General features: G+C 39.1%; 3 protein-coding genes and 1 long non-coding RNA gene across 5 annotated transcripts; 2 read left to right on the top strand and 2 right to left on the bottom strand.

The window, feature by feature from the left end:
• Positions 1–7,801, bottom strand: hepacamb (hepatic and glial cell adhesion molecule b). Of its 2 annotated transcripts, XM_038707454.1 has the most exons (7): positions 7,631–7,801; positions 5,620–5,961; positions 3,235–3,516; positions 2,016–2,109; positions 1,813–1,886; positions 1,610–1,683; positions 1–1,023 (listed from the first exon to the last, which is right to left on the bottom strand). In XM_038707454.1, the coding sequence occupies exons 1-7, from the start codon at positions 7,794–7,796 to the stop codon at positions 874–876; spliced, it is 1,182 nt and encodes a 393-aa protein (XP_038563382.1). In that variant the 5' UTR covers positions 7,797–7,801; the 3' UTR covers positions 1–873. The 2 variants fall into 2 exon arrangements, with proteins under 2 accessions (XP_038563382.1, XP_038563383.1); XM_038707455.1 differs by lacking the exon at positions 1,610–1,683 and having other exon boundaries at positions 875–1,023.
• Positions 7,802–9,860: 2,059 nt separating this feature from the next.
• LOC119894800 (serine/threonine-protein kinase pim-1-like) lies at positions 9,861–12,957 on the top strand. Its single transcript, XM_038707472.1, has 8 exons — positions 9,861–9,944; positions 10,265–10,375; positions 11,100–11,194; positions 11,278–11,325; positions 11,429–11,647; positions 12,278–12,458; positions 12,569–12,742; positions 12,847–12,957. The coding sequence occupies exons 1-8, from the start codon at positions 9,863–9,865 to the stop codon at positions 12,936–12,938; spliced, it is 1,002 nt and encodes a 333-aa protein (XP_038563400.1). The 5' UTR covers positions 9,861–9,862; the 3' UTR covers positions 12,939–12,957.
• Positions 12,768–13,654, bottom strand: LOC119894802. Its single transcript, XR_005442977.1, has 2 exons — positions 13,142–13,654; positions 12,768–12,968 (listed from the first exon to the last, which is right to left on the bottom strand). It is a non-coding gene; the product is annotated as an uncharacterized LOC119894802 (long non-coding RNA).
• A 403-nt stretch (positions 13,655–14,057) lies between these two features.
• Positions 14,058–18,187, top strand: styxl1 (serine/threonine/tyrosine interacting-like 1). The gene is made up of 8 exons (XM_038707473.1): positions 14,058–14,287; positions 14,431–14,492; positions 15,783–15,882; positions 15,999–16,132; positions 16,601–16,746; positions 16,837–16,940; positions 17,304–17,413; positions 17,975–18,187. The coding sequence occupies exons 1-8, from the start codon at positions 14,185–14,187 to the stop codon at positions 18,104–18,106; spliced, it is 891 nt and encodes a 296-aa protein (XP_038563401.1). The 5' UTR covers positions 14,058–14,184; the 3' UTR covers positions 18,107–18,187.
• Positions 18,188–18,722: the final 535 nt, after the last annotated feature.

The raw sequence follows: 18,722 nt of genomic DNA, 5'->3' as shown, positions 1-18,722 counted from the left end.
TTTTGAGTTATAAGAATATCACATTTATTAAACCTGGCTTTGTCAATTGTCTCACCAAAAATAATATTCAATCATCTAGGAACTAAAATAGTTATTTACATTATTTCACAAAATGTCAAATGTCAACAAAAAAAAAGTAAATAATAAATTTCATTTAACACCACAGAAAATATATGTAACAGAGTAACAATTCTGAGGGTGATTTTTGCAAGAAAAAATTTACATTTACAACCATCACCAAAGCCCATCTTGTTTTGTGATGATTTGATAATTAAGCCTAAAGAGAAGTGGGTGGTGGGGTGTAAATATGCCTTAATCTACAGGCCATTCTCTTTATCATACTAAAATCATACTGATTCATCTTACCGACCCCACCTCAACTTCATTCAGGCTTCATGCCATTTCCGAAATTTAGAATTTTGTTGTTCCAGTAACCAACAACAGTGGTGGTTGATGGTAAACCCAGTTTTAGACTTCAAAGCGGTTTAAAAACATATCTGATATCACGCTACCATCTTATTTCTTCACGGGCTGTATTTCTAACTTAAGAACAGTTACAGTTTACTTTAATAAACACATATCAACGGGCCCAAAAATTTTTTTGAGATCTTTGCCAAACTCCCGGCAGATGTATTCCATTTTGTTCCTGCTAAAAGGTTTTTGTCATTTGATTCGGGTGTCTGAGGACAAAGAATGATGAGCTGTTTGCTGTACAGATTGTAAAGCCCATTGAGGCAAATTGTGATTTGTGATATTGGGCTATATAAATAAAGTTGACTTGACTTGACATGTGCAGCAAATTTCCATCTAGAGTCAGGAGAACGGTCTCACACCCTGCTTGCTGAGATGTGGAGAGTTTAAACTAATGGGCTTTCAGGTACACCTGTGGGAGGAGTGGGCAGGTGACCCTGTGGACTGAGTTAGAGGATCGTTGAAGTTGGGGGAACTGGTGTAGCACGGTGGGTTGTCAAGTTCAGAAGGAGATCCAATACTGTTGCTGGATGAGTCATCCATGGATGGATCCTGCAAGAAAGGACAACTTCAGCCCAAATACCTTCTTTGGTAATAATTATCAGTTCAAACAAAGATCATTAAGCTCTTTGCTCTAAGAGCTTGGTAATAACTGAAGGAGACTGGAGACATTTGGACTGTAGAGGCAAGACAGCAAGAGAACAATGTACAGGTTTGAATTGAACTCTTAAGACCCGTATTAATAAAACACATTTGCTGTTACCACCAGTAACCACTGGTGTTTCCAGTTCAACCAGGACTGAGATCTTAAGGATTATAACTATAGTGTTGTGTCTTTAACACACGAGATATCAAATTATTAGATTGCCATGCCATGAGCTCATTCCTGCTCCCAGAAGGATAATCTCATCTGAATTGAATGATCCCATGGTCATGGTTACTGTACAACCTCTTATCCTGCATACAGGGTCCCAGGGTGTATCACCACCCTACATTTAAAATTCCATTATTGATAGCCTTGTACAAATAGCAAAATTGTCACTATGTTGTTTGTATTGTGGGCGGTAATGAATGTTGAAGCCTCCAGGGGATGCTAGGTTGCTTCAAAATGTAATCATAGTGGTGGTGAGAGAGATACCTTTTGCTGGAGGATGTAAAGTGAAGTTACTGCATTTACTCCATTATGTGCTGTCATTTTTGGAAGCACATCATCTGTGGCAAAGAAAAAAACATCAGACTGTCCTTCATACACATTTCCTAATTTATCGGTAGGGATTATTTCAGTCTCATTTTAGATTAGCTGATCACATTTTGCATCAACTGTCATCACATATAATATACCTGTGTGAATGATTGGTGAGTGTTGAGAGTGGTCATAAAACCTGGAGAGAGACTTTCTAGGTGGATGTCTTGATCTAAGAAAGACAAAATGGCATAAATACATTAATGCTATGTTATAATGTTTGTTTATTTGCACTCTAGACCATCCTTTCTAGATTTTCAGCTATATAGGGTTGATTTAAAAGCATATGAGCAATTCTTACTTTTTGGAGGGTGTCCAGCAGGCACATACAGTTACCAAGGTGATGAGGAGGAAGATGCCCCCAGTAGAAAGGATGATATAGAGTGAACTTCTTTCTGGTAGGAAATGTAAAATTGCAGTTAATAAACATTAACAGTGATCAGATATTTATAGTATATGATTGTTGAATATATATATATATATATATATATACAAAATATAAAAAGCTACTTTTAACCATGCTAAGCACATAGCTGCAGGGATGGCAATGTTTAGACACAGACTGAAATATCTCAACAAGGTTTTACACATATCCATGGTATTGGTGATTCCCTGACTTTTCAACTAGCACCAACAAGAGGTTTGTAATTTTGAGGGAAATATCTCAAGAACTATAGGTTGGATTGGACACATTCATGTCCCCCTGAGAACATAAATTTATTCTATTAGCTGAAGCTTTTCTCCAAAGTAACTTACTTACTTGCTATATATACTGTATATTAGAGGTTGCACGCCTCTGGAGCAATAGGGGTTAAGTGTCTTGCTCAGGGATACATTGGTGTCTTATAGTAGATTCGAACCCGGGTCTTTCACACCAAAGACATTATTCACTGCCCCATCACCACCCTGTATCCCGTAACTTTTTATTTAGCGCTGTTGTCAATATTGTAATTTGTCCATACTTTGGTTTATGATCAAATACCTGTAAAACTACTGAGATGCCCATCAGCCTCAGCTGTTCTTTGTGTTCAGTGCTAATTAGCAAATGTGAACACGGTAACAGGCTAAACTAAGATGGTGAACATCTTAACATTAAACCTGCTCAGCATGTTAGTATTGTCCTTGTGAGCATGTTAGCATGCTGATGTTAGCATTCAGCTCAAATCACCGCTGTACTGCTTTTAAATTTAGCTTATTAATCATGTAGCAGAAACTGCAAATTTGTAATGATAATTATCATTTTTACTTTCAAATGTCACTGAATTGTTTATAGAAAGTGAAAACTGAAATACAATATTAAATGTTTTAGACATTGACTTACAAGGTCCGTACCTCCAACACTTTAAACTGTTCATGCATTTTGAGGTTTTGCTACCAGGATAGCTCTTCTATGTTCTCCTGATACATATATATAGATAACAGATCTACTTCTTGTCTTGCTGTCAGTGTTACTATTTCAACAATGGTGTATCTTTCATCTTGCTGGCACTGCCACACATAATGAAGACAGTATCACTTACTGTAGACAGTCAGTCTGATAGGCAGGCTTGTCATATTCCCCACAGGATTCTCCACTGCACAGCTGTAGATGTCATCATCTGCCATCACCACCCGTGTGATGGTCAAGAGCTTCTGGTCAGGCGACAACACGAACCTCGTCACATTGCTCAGTGGCTTTCCACCTTTGAACCACTTGTATGTAGTCCTGGTTCCATTTTCATGAGAGCAGTTGAGAATGACGTTTTCGCTGAGTTCCAGGACTGATGAAGACTCCATGTAGATATAGGGCCTGGATATAGACTCTGCATATAGGTGACAGTTGATACATTAGTTTTCAACATGTAAACAGACAAAAAAGAACAGGAGAAATGCTGTCCTCCATGTTTGATGGAGTATGTATCGTGACCTTGAGGTCTAAAACACAACATTTTCAGGAGAATTTCACAAAAGATGTATGCAGCATCTTCCATCATTACAATTTCTTAATTTTGATGAAATGATTATTGTGGTTCCACATGCTCCAGGATTTAATCCTGCATGAAGAGGGTTTTTTGAAGGATCTCTAAATTAAGATGTCTATCAAAGGTCCTTATCAGTGCTGTCTTTAGATTCTGGAAGCCTTCCTATTTTAACTTGAGTGGTTTAACTCTTATCTGCAACAAACATAAGTTTCAGTTTTACTTGATTCATCCTCCCCTACTACTGTCTCCTGTTTCATTTGCATAATACTGTATATGTTTTCAGTTGGGTCTGTTTTTAGAAAATATGGTTCAAAATGTAAAAAGTTACCATTTTAGAGTTAAACAAACTTTTCAGCTCTTGAAAATTTTGTATCAACACTGTTTCAAAACTACCACATACAGCATATTTTTGGTATTACTCACCTGCAATTTCTTGCTACTTATCTCCCAACATATACGCCAATACCAATTTTTGCCTGTTTTATTGTTTGGGTTTTAGACTGGTATTCTATGAATGTACACAAAGTCTAAGGCATCTATTAGAGTCAAAAGTAAGTTTCAAGTTTGACAGAAACTTCTACTAAAATTGAAGTGCAGTGTTGTGGTAATTTAGGGAAATTATTATGTTATTAAGGTAATCATTTTTGAACATTCATGACATTTGGCTGATGGAAATGTTGCACATAGATGGCCATGACATTTTTATGGCATCAGTTGGCAGGGGATCACATTCTTAGCAGTAGAGTAGGAAGAAATGTTCTCCCTGACAAAGATTGGCTCCTGTTGAACATTGGGCTGCCTCCTACTCCTCTTCAGGACACAGGTGACCTTCACACAGGCTTCTACGTGGGCAGGGTTGGTGCCATTCTTCCACTATAACATTTCCATTAACACCCATGCCAGTAAAAGCTGGCAATTGACGATCTGTCCCTGTTGGAGAGGTTAGGGGTCAGCAGAACAACCTCAAATACAGGGTAATAGGTAGTGGGGTGTCTTCAAGGAGGTTGAGAATGAGGCCCGGACACTTCTTCCATAACTGCTGACAATATATAAATGTTGTGGTATATCACTCACCTGTTGTTGTTTTTTTACCTGCTAATGGATGCTGTGCCACTCGGAGTCAGAATAATAATAAATCATTAATTAACGTTTGATGGTTGAGGTTAGAACCTTTCCACTTCCTCCAGTTATTGAGGAAGCTAGTTTTAACCTTTAAGCTAGTTTTTCCTTGACCTATCTCTATACCTACAATCACCATCACCAAAGGTTAATTTGCTGAGCCAGCAGCAGAAAACTGATAGTTGGTATCCATCCAGGAAATATGGAATCTCACTTTCAGGATGGGGCATCAAACTAATAAACTAACCTCTGGAAGCTGCCATCATTCAAGACTCCTGAACAGAGCAGAGGATTGTGTTTGGGGGTTGGGGTCATTATAGGGTAATTGCAGGTCTACAGGATCCCATGGACCATGAAATATTACATTTGACGCTTTTATCCAAAGCGACTTACAACTGCTATGCATGTCAGAGGTCACACACCTCTGGAGCAACTAGGGGTTAAGAGTCTTGCTCAGGGACACAATGGTAGATGTCTCACAGTGGGAATTGAACCCAGGTCTCCCACACCAAAGGCAAGCATCTTATCTATGCCATCACCACCCCCCAAACATATATGCATCACTGCCCTCAAGTAACAGCTATTGGCTGTGGCTTGTATGATTATAAATGAGACACTGGACATGTTTTATTTTAATAGCCCATGAGTCAAGAGTCAGTGTTTTAATCTGACTCTAGTGATCACTCATCAAACTTAGGACTTAAGTTGGACTAGAGTCTAAATTAACAGATGTTTTCTATGACACTCGTTTATACTGACGTTTATACTGACGAGAAATAGGTATGAATGTACCCTTACATATACATTTTGAATTTGTCCTCCTACCATCCACAGTGAGTGTGATGCTGCCCTCTCCTGTGAAGGAATCATCTGTGATTGAGATCTCCACATCATAAGTTCCATCATCAGAGAGCCGGATGTTGTGGAGAAGCAAAGTCCCATTTTCAAATACCAGGATGCGGTCACGATACTCCGGCCTCAGGGTCCCAATGATGTCAGTTCCAATCGACTGGACAACAGTGACAGACTTTTCCCTCTTGAGCTGCCACTTGATGACCGGCAGGTCGAGGCTGAAACTACTGTAGCTGACAGACAAAAGGGCCTCCCCTCCTACTGTACCTCTAATGAGAGTTTTGGGGATAGTCATATTCACTGCCAGTACTCCACCTGCAGAGAAAAACAGAAACCAGGTGCCCGTGTTAGATTTCCACACTTTCCAACATCGCATTTCTACAAGTGAAATTATACCACAGTGTTTTTTAACCTTATATTGTGATTGTCTGATAAGAATTTTGGTGAAAGCCAACATCCCATGATACATCCCTCTTGCAGCAGCTCTACTGAAATCGGCCCAAGAAGGCAGAGCAGTAACTACAGAAACTGTGAAGTTGAGAAAAAGGATTTAAAGTTTTTAGGCTGGATGCTTGACATGTTCATATTGACTCATTTGCCAGTTCTTTAGGTACACCACTCTAAAACGAATGCAGTCCTGCAATAAAACCTACCTTCATGAAGGTTTAAATGCTCATTAATTAATTTTCTACTGCATACAGTTCAGATAAGCTATACATGCCTCCACTCTCTTACATTCAGGACACAGCACTTCCTGCATTGGCACTGAATGTTGGCATTTGCCAGTACATTGCGAATCATCCAACATGAATGTAATTTGAACAATTTTGTAATTTTCTATTGCAATAGCTGTAGAAACAATTATTATTAACAGTTCTTGCACCCCAGCAAGATGTAAATAGTCTTCATTATTCGTGATGCATGTTCTTGTTTTTGCAAATACAGTGAGTGACAAAGTAGTTAGCTGAGGGCTAGTGTGGGCATCCGCCCCATCACAGCTGTAAACTAGAGCAAGTTTGCATGGCAGATCCACATTACCATGGTAACAGCTGTCAGTCCTTGGGATGGGCCCGCATGAGCCAACAAAAGTGGGGATTGTTTGTTCAAATTTCCTTCTTGGCAGTTCATGAAAAGAACACTGGGAGCAATCCAGCTGCCATGCTAGCTTTGCAGAAACAGAGCAGCTCAGTGACTCTGCTGCTATCCACAACAATAGCAGGACAGTGATAAGACACAGCTGAAAATACCTAAACATCTGGAAACACTGGTTCTGGTACAGCCTGTAGGTGCAAGTACTCTGTTACTTACAAAGGGTGGGCACAAGCCTGTAAAAGCACCCACACAATCTAATGCGATCCAATACCCACACAACAAATACTACCTTTGTGACATCTATAATGTTCAGTTTTCAGAGTGTTGTCATTTTAACTATATTTTCTGACCACGTAATTTCTGGTAACATTAAACATGTTACAATATTATCCATACAACAGCAAAAATTACCCCAAACCAATATCATATCATATTGTTTCAAAGCATGTACATGTTCTATTGAACATCCAGTTAGCTCATGCTTTTAGCATTTTCTTACAACCTGCAGCCATTATTGTGAAAGCACAGCTGTCTCAGTAATTGTGGATTATACTGAACATTTGAGTGTTTATTCCAATAATCTACTGGGAAGACCCTCTGATTGTTTCATCCAGAAAGTTGCTGCATCAGCAAGGAGCAAAGGGTATTTTTTTATTCCCTCGTCCTGAAACAAACAAACAAACAAACATACAAAAAACTAATTAAGACAGACTACTTTAATCATTTTATTTGGAACTACGTAAACTCTGTGTAAACTTAATCTTTGCAAAATCTTCCAAACACTACGCATAAACATGCTAGTGAAACATCAGACCATTGTTTGGCAAAACGATGTGATCTATTTATATCAGCAAATTTTAAAGCAAATTCTTTAGTAGAAAATGTGACATACCTGAATGGAAGGAACCAAGACACATGAGTAATAAAATCTGGGAAATTATTTTGGCTTTAGAAGGAGCCTCCTTCTCTGCCTTCATCTTGGGTCTTAAGCTTTGTTTTCCTCCAGACAACCAGCATGATTTGTGACTCTGAGCTGGGCGGAGAACACAGTCTTTCATTCAGGCTCTGCTGGGACTGAGTACATGTTGTTCTCAAAAGCCAGTGGAGAAGCAGGACAAAAGTGTGTGTGTGTGTGTGTGTGTGTGTGTCTGGATGTCCGTTTTGTAAGTTTAGTTAGCTTTAAGTTTTGCTTGCAACAGTTATAATAACATATGATATGTTCATTAACAGAACAAAAACTTTAACACAGTCATTAGGGGCATCATTGTTCATCATCTTACACTATGAGTGCATTATTGTTGTGTAACATGATTTTGCTTACTTTCAGCTTTGCCAGTTGTGGGGCCATTAAAATTTGATATTTGCTATGTAAAAGCAGATATTTTGGACCAATGTTGGTGATAGAGGAAAGGTCAAGGGCTCACCCAATCATGTCATGAGAAAAAGGCCATTGGCGTTCAAGACACAGTTTCATGGACTCGAGGGTTGCTCAAAGGTACATTTTGTCCTGATGGTTGTGGAAAGATTGAGGGGACACCAATATTATTAGCAATCATACTCAAGGGTCCATGAATGTCCACATTGCCAATTGTCTGTCAACCAAACTGACACCACCTTCGACACCACTAACATGTGAACTGTTGCTGAGTTTATATGTTTTTCATTTTGACACACAGAAAGTGATGCATTTCATGCTTCTGTTGTTTGGAGCAAACAGTAAGACCAGCTAGTTAGCATTAGCTAAACACAAGAGCTCACTCTGCAGGTGGATGCCTTCCCTCACTTCAAAAACTGAACTAAAGTATGCCTTACATTGTGTATATCTTTGACATCTAACAAATGTATTTAATAGATTTCTAATAGCAAAGCCAATTTTGAAAATATATTTTGTTTCACATCCATTTTTACTTGTTAGCAGTCTTCTTCCCTGCCATTTGCTGGCACATTGCTTCATTTCTGAAACATAACAGCTACCTGACAATCAGTGGAACACTTGGCAGGGATGTGTATTGTGTCACCTTCATGTGCGTGTGCAAAACTACAAATACCAACCTCATGGTGATGCTAGATGAAAGATCAGGAGATCACCAGTAGGATAGATCGTCTGGGCACCAAGAATATCTGTACAAACGTTCATGGCTATGTGTCTAAAACTTGTTGAACTATTTCACTAAAAAGCCAAAACTTGCTGGTGGCAATAGAGGAAAACTCAAGGGATCAACAAAACCAGTAGGATTCATCCTCTGGGGATCATGATTATCTGTACAAAATCTCATGGGAATCCATCTAGTAGTTGTCAGAACAAAATTGCCATTCCACTAGCAATACCAAAAATATTCAATCAATATTTATTAATTTTTCATTCATTCCAAGTGTTTCACTTTTAGATCAATATGAACAGTTCATAAAAACAACATGAGGGCATTTTAGGTAGGTAGGAAAGTCAGGAGTGAAAGACTTGATATCAAGCATCAGGCCTATATGCTTGTATTGTACAAATCATTTGAGTTGTGACTTAATGACCTTCAGTGGAAAACCCCCACATAAAATGTATACTAAAGATTCATTTGCATATTCCAGAACACTTCATTGTGATGTTGCTGAACTCAAGAAAGAAATCACCACATTCTGTGTTCAGTTCACCAAACCTTTAGTAAGTCCCACTGGGAAACCTGTTCAAATATACAAGTGTTTGGATCTACATTCACTCGTTACTCTTACGTTATCATATTTAAATATACTTTCATCATCATGGACAAAGACTCTGCACAGAAGATAAAGATTCGCCCCTCTCCGGCCCTTAGGAGAGATCAACGTAAGTGAGAAATCCAGGCAAAAACCTGCTGTCTCTTGCGTTTATAGAAATTTCAATTTAATACAGTCAGAGACTATTGATGTGTTGTTCTAAATTGTAGGGACCACTAGCAGCACAACTCAACAAAGTGCAGCATCTGTAAGTGATGGCAGGACTAACAGAACTAAAAGGAAGACCAGTCCTGACCAGAAGATACCCAGGAGAAGGACAAGGGTGTCTGAACCTGAACCCCAAAACACCTTCGAGGAGGATCTCAGGGTGAGAATACTGAAGAGGAAAGCCAGAGAATATGGAGAACGACCATCAATTATGAAGAAGAAGAACAAGAAAGGATTTGAGCTTATCCAGTTTGACAGGGAGTCTCCGTCTTCTTCAGTGGACACAAGCAGAGGTAGGTTGATCATGTAAAATTACTTTTAGGGGCGTATAACATTATCACAGATACAGAGATTTAGTGGATTCATTATTACAGAAAGTACAGACATGTCCATCAACTGGAGTATATTGATTGTTTACCCAAAAGAAATTCTTCCTTGCCCTGGTGGTATCTTTCTATTTAGATTGTTGTTTAGGTTGTTTATTAGCCACAGGATAAATCCGGTGGAATTTGTTTTCGGTACAGACTCTCATGTGTCATTTTGGAAGGTACTGAATGACACTAAATTATTTTTTGCCCATGCTAGTGCCTGTGAATGTGAATCTTGTCTGTAGACAGCAGCAGCAAGACGAAGGTAGCTGCTGATGGAGAAAAACCAAGCATGAAGGAGAGGAGGAGATGGAACCCGAGGGAGACAAAAGATTTGTCAATAGATGAACAAAGAGGTCAGTTGGTAGTGATTAATGTAGGGTTTGGCTTTATGTTAAGGTTCAGTGCAAGATGATTTGTATTAGGTTTTAATATTAGAGCTTAACTAACATTGAATTGATGTTCCTGTACAACTGTATTCAAATGAAATACACTGTACAAAATTAACAACACTTTTGTTTTTACCCCCATTCATCATGAGCTGATCTCAAAGATCTAAGACTATGTACACAAAAGGCCTATTTCTCTAAAATATTGTTCACAAATCTGTCAAATTCTTTGTTAGTGAGCACTTCTCCTTTGCCGAGATAATCCATCTACCTCACAGGTCTGGCATATCAAGATGCTGATCAGACAGCATGGGTATTGCACAGATGTGCCTTAGGATGGCCACAATAAAAGGCCCCTCAAAAATGCAGTTCCATCACACAGCACAAAGCCACAGATGTTGGAAGTTTTGAGGGAGCGTGCAATTTGCATGCTGACTGTGTGTCCACCAGAATGTCCACCAGAGCTGAATGTTCATTTCTCTGCCATAAGCCGTCTCCAAAGGCGTTTCAGAGAATTTGGCAGTACATCCAACCGGCCTCACAACCGCACCAGCCCAGGACCTCCACATCCAGCATCCTCACCTCAAAGATCGTCAGAGACCAGCCACCCGGACAGCTGCTGCAACAATCAACAAAGCAAAAAGTGTTGTGTTTATAATTTTGTTCTGTGTATGTGTGTGTGTCATTTTAGCTGAATTTGAGGCCAAGTATGAACAGCAGAATCAGCTCGGCAAAGGAGGCTGTGGATCTGTATTTGCTGGCTATCGCAAAGCAGATAATTTACCTGTAAGTGTCAGACACACATTCTTACACACACACACACAGTATGTTTAGGAAGCACTAACCAAAGTCCTGTTTGTGTCTCATAGGTTGCTATCAAACATATACCAAAAGACAAAGTGTTCTGCAAACAAGTGGTGAGTGAGCAACACCACTTGTTGTTGAAACCTGCTGAATTCATCACTGCATTCACTTATTGAATGCATTATGGATTAATTATGGACATCTATGATGTTTCAGGACAACAATGGGAAGCAGCTCTCTGTGGAGGTGGCCATAATGTTAAAACTCGCTGGTGGACAAACTGGATCAGTGGGAAAGTCGGCGCCCGTGTCCTTACTGGACTGGTATGATCTGGACCGGGAGCTGATCTTGGTGCTGGAGAGACCGGTCCCCTCCCAGGACCTCTACAAATACATCAAGGTCAATGGAGGCTCCCTGCAAGAGCAGGAGGCCAAGGTATGCTGACGGAGGATCCTTGTGAATGTGTGTGTGTGTTTTAAACCTTTTCCAGGAACTTCATGACCTGTAACTTAACATATAGCCATTTTCATGGATTCTGATTTTGTTTCCACTGTTGTCCCCCATATTAGGACTGCTTTTACTAATGTTGTCTGTACCATATCTGAATTGCACTGCACATAAGTCCTGGTGTCACCTTGTCAGTGACGCATATCCAAAATGTTCTGTTTTTTAAAACACAGTGGAAACACAAGGCAGAACCTAGAACCCTTATGAAGCCCTACAGGTTCTTAAAGGTTTAGGTTATAGGACGGGCATTGTGTGCCAGTTCAGACCATTTTGAACATTGACTTTATTTTCCTAGTTTTTGGCCATCATTTGTATTGATTATGATAAAATTAAGTAATAAAAGTAATTGCTGAGATCTGTTAACATGGTGACGTCACTGAAAAGAAGTCTGATGGAGCAAGAAACAAGCAGTGTGGGCAAGCACAACCACTCCACAGAATTTCAGTCTCTCCTTGTATTTTATGGTTGTTGTCAGCTTTGAAACAAACAGTTAACCAACAGTCACAGGTATGAAACTGCCACTCCAATCCCTCACCTCTTTCTCTTTCTATCTCTCAGCTCATACTGAAACAGCTGGTTGATGCAGCAATAGAACTTCAAGATAAGAACGTCTTTCACAGAGACATCAAGGTGGAAAATATCCTGATTGAGACCGGCTCAGCAGTCCCGCGTGTTCGCCTCATTGACTTTGGACTGAGCTGTTTTGTCAAGAGAGGATCATTTTACCGGGTCTTTTACGGTAAGTTGTCTAGCTTCAACTACAGCTCTTCATTAATTTAGTTATCTGTGACATTAACATTTAAACCAAGCTCATCCTCACCATCTTATCATTATATCTGTGTATTCTAGGTACATCTGCTCACATTCCTCCCGAGTGGTATAGTCAGTGTACCTATAAGGCCGGCCCGACCACAGTGTGGCAGATGGGAGTGGTCCTGTTTGATACACTCCACAGTAAAACACCGTTTGAGACCACCAAGTTCCTGGGAAACAAACTGAAAATCAGCAATAACCTGTCCAAAAGTAAGAAAACACATTCACAAACCTGTCAGCAGACACAAATCTGTTCATTTTAGTTCATATTCAGATGGATCACATTCATCTGTCTTCTCCTTCTTTATCTCCAGGTTGTCGGGACTTCTTGCAAACGTGTTTGACCAAATGCCCTGAGCAACGCCACACTCTGGAACAGCTCCAGCTTCACCCATGGCTCAGATAAACCAACACACACTCTTTAAATCCAAATTTCCTGTCATACAAGTGCCGTACAAGAGTACGGTTCAGTGGTTAGCACTTAAATAAGATTTAAAAACAGGGCAATAAACAAATACAATGAACAAGAAAACACACAAAAGAGAAAAATAAAAGTTAATGATGTCCTTTTTTTGAAGACATTTTGAGAGGTAATTTTAAAGACCAAACCTTAGATCCTCAGACAGGAAGCTCCAGTGGCGCTGACAGCCAAGGCAGGTCCTGCCTCTGAGGCTACGCTGTGCCTACGATATAGGAGAGCAGCAATTCCTATAAAGTGTTTTAAAGATTATCAGAAAACTCTTTAAATCAATCAACTGTAAAAATTACAGGTAACCCATCAAAAGAGGGAAGATAGAGGTGATGTGATGTTGTCTCTTTGAATTTGTGTAAAGCCTGGAGCTGCATTTTGAAACAGCTTGAGAAGTGGGATTGTTTTGAGTCTTTTGCCTCAAAGGATATATTCACAATTTCACAAGTTCAGTTTGTATTGAAAGGGATATGAACATGGAAACATTTAATGATTCCTCCTGTTTATACGGGATATTGAGAGATCCCTTTTCCTAACATGCTTCCAGTGAGTCATGGTGGGCAACATCCAGTCCTTATTCTGTGGAGAAAAAAAAATACATTCAAGTTTATCTGAAGTTAAAATTATCCTTCAACAGTCTGACAAAATCAAAAATGACCAGTAGACAGTTTGTCTATTTGCTTGTGTAACCAACAGATGAAACGGTACAAATATCAGTTGTTTTGATGTCAGCCTGCTGTTTTCTGCTTGTTGGAGCGGGAAAAAGATAAAGCAGGGGTTATACATAAGAAGAAGCTGCAATAAACAAATAAGTGCTTTCCTTGTCTGAACAGCCAGCTCTACATAAACTGCTGATTCAACATGCTGAGATGATCAGCCGATGAGCTTGAATTGAAACAATGAATTAAACATAATTCAAACATAACTAAAACTACATATATGGATCAGAAATGGATAGCTGTGTCTTTAAGGCTCTACATCACCACTAACCACCAATGAGGGGAGACGCTGAGCTGCTAAGCAACAGAACCCAAACAAACAACAAGTGTGTACTTTGGAAACAACTTGGTTGGACAATGTGCTCATTTGTAGATGTTCCCTACAGGTCAAGCTAATTATAATGTTCATCTGCTCTTGATATTGGTTTCTAGCTAATTGTTTTCTTGTTGTCAATTTTCCTGCGATGGCTGAAATCATGATTTGTGAGCCTTTTGAGCTCTACAACCTCCTCAACCAGTGCAGCTGTGTGTCAAGGCTGGCAGAGATCAACTACCTCTGTTTGATTGGTAAGAGATGGGATTTTGCTCAGCTAGTTAGCGTTTGGTAATGCTAGAGTCCATGTGACCACTTGACATTAGTTGAATTTGCTTGATTGCTCTGCTTCAATTTAACTTATAACTTACTTGTGTATTGTGTGATTCTTTTCTAGATGCCCGTGAAACCCAAGATTACATAATGAGTCACATCATAACAGCAAAAAATGTTAAAATGGTAGGGATATCATTGTATCCACAGTTTTGTGATTCATGTCTGTCACATAAGCAAAAATGGGCAGACATTTGGTTGTTGTAAAACATCATAGGAAATCCATGCTTGGCAAATGATTAGTACAATTATATACATTGTTTTCCAGTGATATGGTCCACTACAACAGAAAGCTAATTAAATTGATTTATGAAGCAGCTCGCATGGCACTTTCAAGCCTCACCCTGTCTCTGAAGTCACAACATCAAAAGTTGAAACATTTAATATCCCAATTTGTAGATACCCTTACACAGCCCACCTCCTCTTGTCATCTCTGAGCTTTGGAAAAGAGGGGATGAAGAGAATGAAAGGTCAATGCTCCCATATTATGAGAGGAAATATTTAATTTACCTAGTAAAATTATTTGGAAACAAATTGACCCTGACTGTGCTGTTTTGGGTTATTCTGAGAGCACCCTAAAACTTACGAGATCCATCAAACTTGTTGTATTGTTATAGCAAAACAAGTCCCCACCTTGTTTTAGTGGCACATTTATATGGTGTCCAATTTTTATTTAGAGGGAATAGATACTGTCCATCTGACCTGTACGGACCTGTAGCAAAAACTGAAAGCGGCTGTGGACACTGGAGATACAGCATATCGGGGAAACTTATTTATTTGTTTTTTATTGTACATCGGTGGGTGTTTTGAAACGGGAGCTTGTAGGTAGCTGTCTCTGGTTTGTTTGTTTTTACATGTTCTTAAAGTTCAAAATTAAATTTAAAAAAGGAAATAACAAGAGGATTTACAATTAATTGTTACTTAATTTGTCTTGGTTTAGTGTAAAGAACAGCGTATGTTACTCTTTACACATCATCATCATAATGTATACAGCGGACATAATTGATAGAAACCTCTGCTTTTCAGACAGACATTATTATTTGAATAGGCAGCCATTCGAGGGTAATTTTCATCGTCTTCCATGTAGAGCTACTTCAATACATAGTTAAATACAGGTTTAATACAACAGCGCAGTTTCTAACAAAAAAAAGTACATGACTAATTACCACGCAATGATGGCATGGAATTCATTACAGGGTTTTAGACAGAAAGTAATAAAACACATTGTAATAAAATGCTAAGATTTTATCTGCTTGAACAAGAAATCGCTAAATATTTTGCTTTTGAAAAGTGTGCTATGTTGTGTGTTTCACACTGAAAGAAAAGCCTTGCAGACAGCTTAGTTTCTTAGTTCCTTCAGATTTAAGGATTATTCAATGCATGAAATATCAAAACTTTCTGCCTGACTCTTTCCAGGATTCAGAGGGCACATTCCTCCTGCCAGAGGCTGTGGAGGTTGACAGTATGCAGCATGTGGTGGTCTATGACAGCAACACAAGCTGTTTACAGGAAGAAGGTAATCGGCTGAAGGCAGAGGGAAGATAGTAGTTCCCTATAAGCGCGGCTCCCAGTATGCATTTCAGTCACAAATGTCTGCACACTGTTGAGTGAAGTTTCTGACTGTGATTGCAGGTAGAGCAGTTGAGTGTGCCGAGGCCCTAGCTAAAGCTAGCCGACATCCAGTCCACATAGTGAGAGGAGGCTTTCACAGGTTCTCAGCTCTGTACCCTTTTTTAAGGACAGAGAAAATCCTCTACACCATCATGGTAAGACAAAAACCTGACCTCACGGTTTGTACACTGTTCATCTCAAAAATCCAGGTGGTACAAAGTCCAACACCTGCAGAAGTTGAATCCAAAATCACTGGACTGGATAGAAACCAGTGTCTGATCCTAAATCCAGTGATTTAGATCAAACCTTTACAGGTGTTCACAATCAAAAACACAACATCTGTATGAATGATATTGCAGCCACTTTCTTTAAATAAATTAGAATGATGCAGGTGTTAAAACAAATTTTTGACACTGGACAACTTTACAAGACAGACCAACAAAATCAAGCAGTAATTCAGAACCTGCTGCCGATGATGTTGAACTTTTATGGGTACAAATTCAAACTCACAAAATAAAAATACATTCAAAAAAGCAAGAGTGACACAAACAATATGAAATAGAATTTCCACTCAAATAGTCAAATTGATAAATACAATATAATGTATTTCTGGACAATCTCAGGAGCTGGAAAACCTGAAGATGTATCCAGTGGAGATCACTGCAGGACTGCTATATCTGGGTGACCAGAAACAAGTCAAGGACTCCAGCATCCTCAAACACCTGAAAATCAGCACTATAATCAGCATCTCACAGAACGACAATCTGGAGTATGGCAGGACTGGATATTTGAAATATCATCAGAGAAAATTCTGAATGTCATATGTCATGGCTGTTGAATTTCTATTGAATACTTTTAGATCTGGATCCATAAAGGGGAACCAGACCATCCTCAACATCCCTGTGGCCGACTCAGTGGTGTCTGATTTATACTCAAGTTTTGAAAGGATATGTAGTTTTATCGGTAAGTTGTACTTGTACATTACTGACTAAGCTATTTTAAATCCTAACAAATATTTGTTGTATCATTTATAGAAGCGGGAAACAAATTAATTTTAGGCATCAAGGTTTTACAATTAGTAAATTGTAATGACTCACTAAACTGCAATGATCAAGAATACAAATGTAAATGTAAAATGCAGTAGGGCGTCTCAGTTCAGGTTAAACACCTATATTTCCAACATCTCCAAGCATCTGATCTCAACTGCATATCATTAAAAAAATTCAGAAATAGAGAACAACACGCAGTTCCTGTTACATGGATTGGCTTGATATTATAGAGGTTTTTGGAAATTTTAATAGCCACATGACTATCTTCTGTTTTCAGGTTCACACATCAACATGGGCTCTCGTGTCCTGATAGTTTCCAGGGGCAGAAGCCGCTGCAGCGCTGTAACCATTGCCTTTCTCATGCACCACCTCAAATACACACTGCAGGCAAGCGGGTTTCATTCAGTTGGTTTCAGTTGATGCAGAATGCAGTATGTGCCATACAAAATGTAGGCCTTTACTAGTTCCAATGTGATCTCTAGATGGTAATGAGTAAGCAATTGTACTCTCCTGAGTGTTTTGAAAGTAAGTTTATACCTCTGTCCAGCCTACCTACAGGGCTGGTGGTAGATTTGATGGTCAGACAAGATGGTACCAAACCTGGTAACCTGTGCTACAGTTGTACACTAAGAAATAGTTACAGCACAAAACTCCCCTCAAAACTGTCATTTTTACATTTCCGTTAATTTAAAAATGAAACAAATGAGATACAACACGCAAATGAGTAAGCTTTAGAGGTGATTGAGCCAGGCCACTCGTTGCGGTCTTTGTGCTAAGCTAGGCTAACCACGTCTTGACTCCAGCTCCATACTCACTACCAATTTTCTCATCTAAATCTCAGGAACAAAGCCAATAAGAGTATTTCCCAAAATGTCAAACTACACACAGACATGAGATTGATATTGATCATGGAAGAAAACATGTGACCATTAAATATATATTTTTCAGGAGGCCTGGAAGTACATGCTCAAATGTAAACCCAACATGAGGCCAAACACGGGGTTTCTACAGCAGCTGTCTGACTGGGAGCTTCACACCATGGGAACAAAAGTGACTGATATCTCTGAACCAAAATTTTAACAAAGGCACCACCAACTGCTATGGCAATAATGTGGCTAGTTCATAAGCACTTCCTGCAATAAAGACATATGATGTTCTTAAGTGTCTGTTGTTTGTTGCCGTGTGATTTGACAAAAAAAGTTATGTGATGAAATTGTCAGCAACATTACAGGGACATTACTTCCTTTTATCCTCAAAGACATCTGTCCTTGAGGCTGCAGCTCTCCAAGGCTGAGTGAATTTCAAGAGTAATGTATTTAGCCTTATTAAATCTAGAAAATTACACATGTGGCTTTGTAGATTTTTCTCATTATTTCAAAATTACTCTTCAAGGATGTATGTGGACAGTTAACAAATACAAGGCAGCAAAAATAAAAGACAAAGTACCAGGCCCCTAGTGATTTTGTATTGTGTAGACTACTTGTTTTGTTGTTGTGTACTGTTGTGTACTACTGAATAAATGTCAGTAGTTGTGGTTCAGTCCGTACATGACTCTGTCAGAGGTGCTGACAATATTGGAGATGACAGTTTCCCCTGCGTGCATGGGTCACATAATATCAGTCTAAAAATACAGGTCACATGCCAAGTAGTAAAAAGTAGTAAGAGAAATGTAATGACTTGTTACTTACCCTACCTG

This window comes from Micropterus salmoides, unplaced genomic scaffold, assembly GCF_014851395.1.
Source record: "Micropterus salmoides isolate LMB-PRFRI ecotype aquatic unplaced genomic scaffold, ASM1485139v1 Ms_hic_scaffold_9, whole genome shotgun sequence".
NCBI classification, from domain to species: domain Eukaryota; kingdom Metazoa; phylum Chordata; class Actinopteri; order Centrarchiformes; family Centrarchidae; genus Micropterus; species Micropterus salmoides.
The sequence above is the reverse complement of the archived record's forward strand: the minus strand, read 5'-3'. Positions and strand labels throughout refer to the sequence as shown.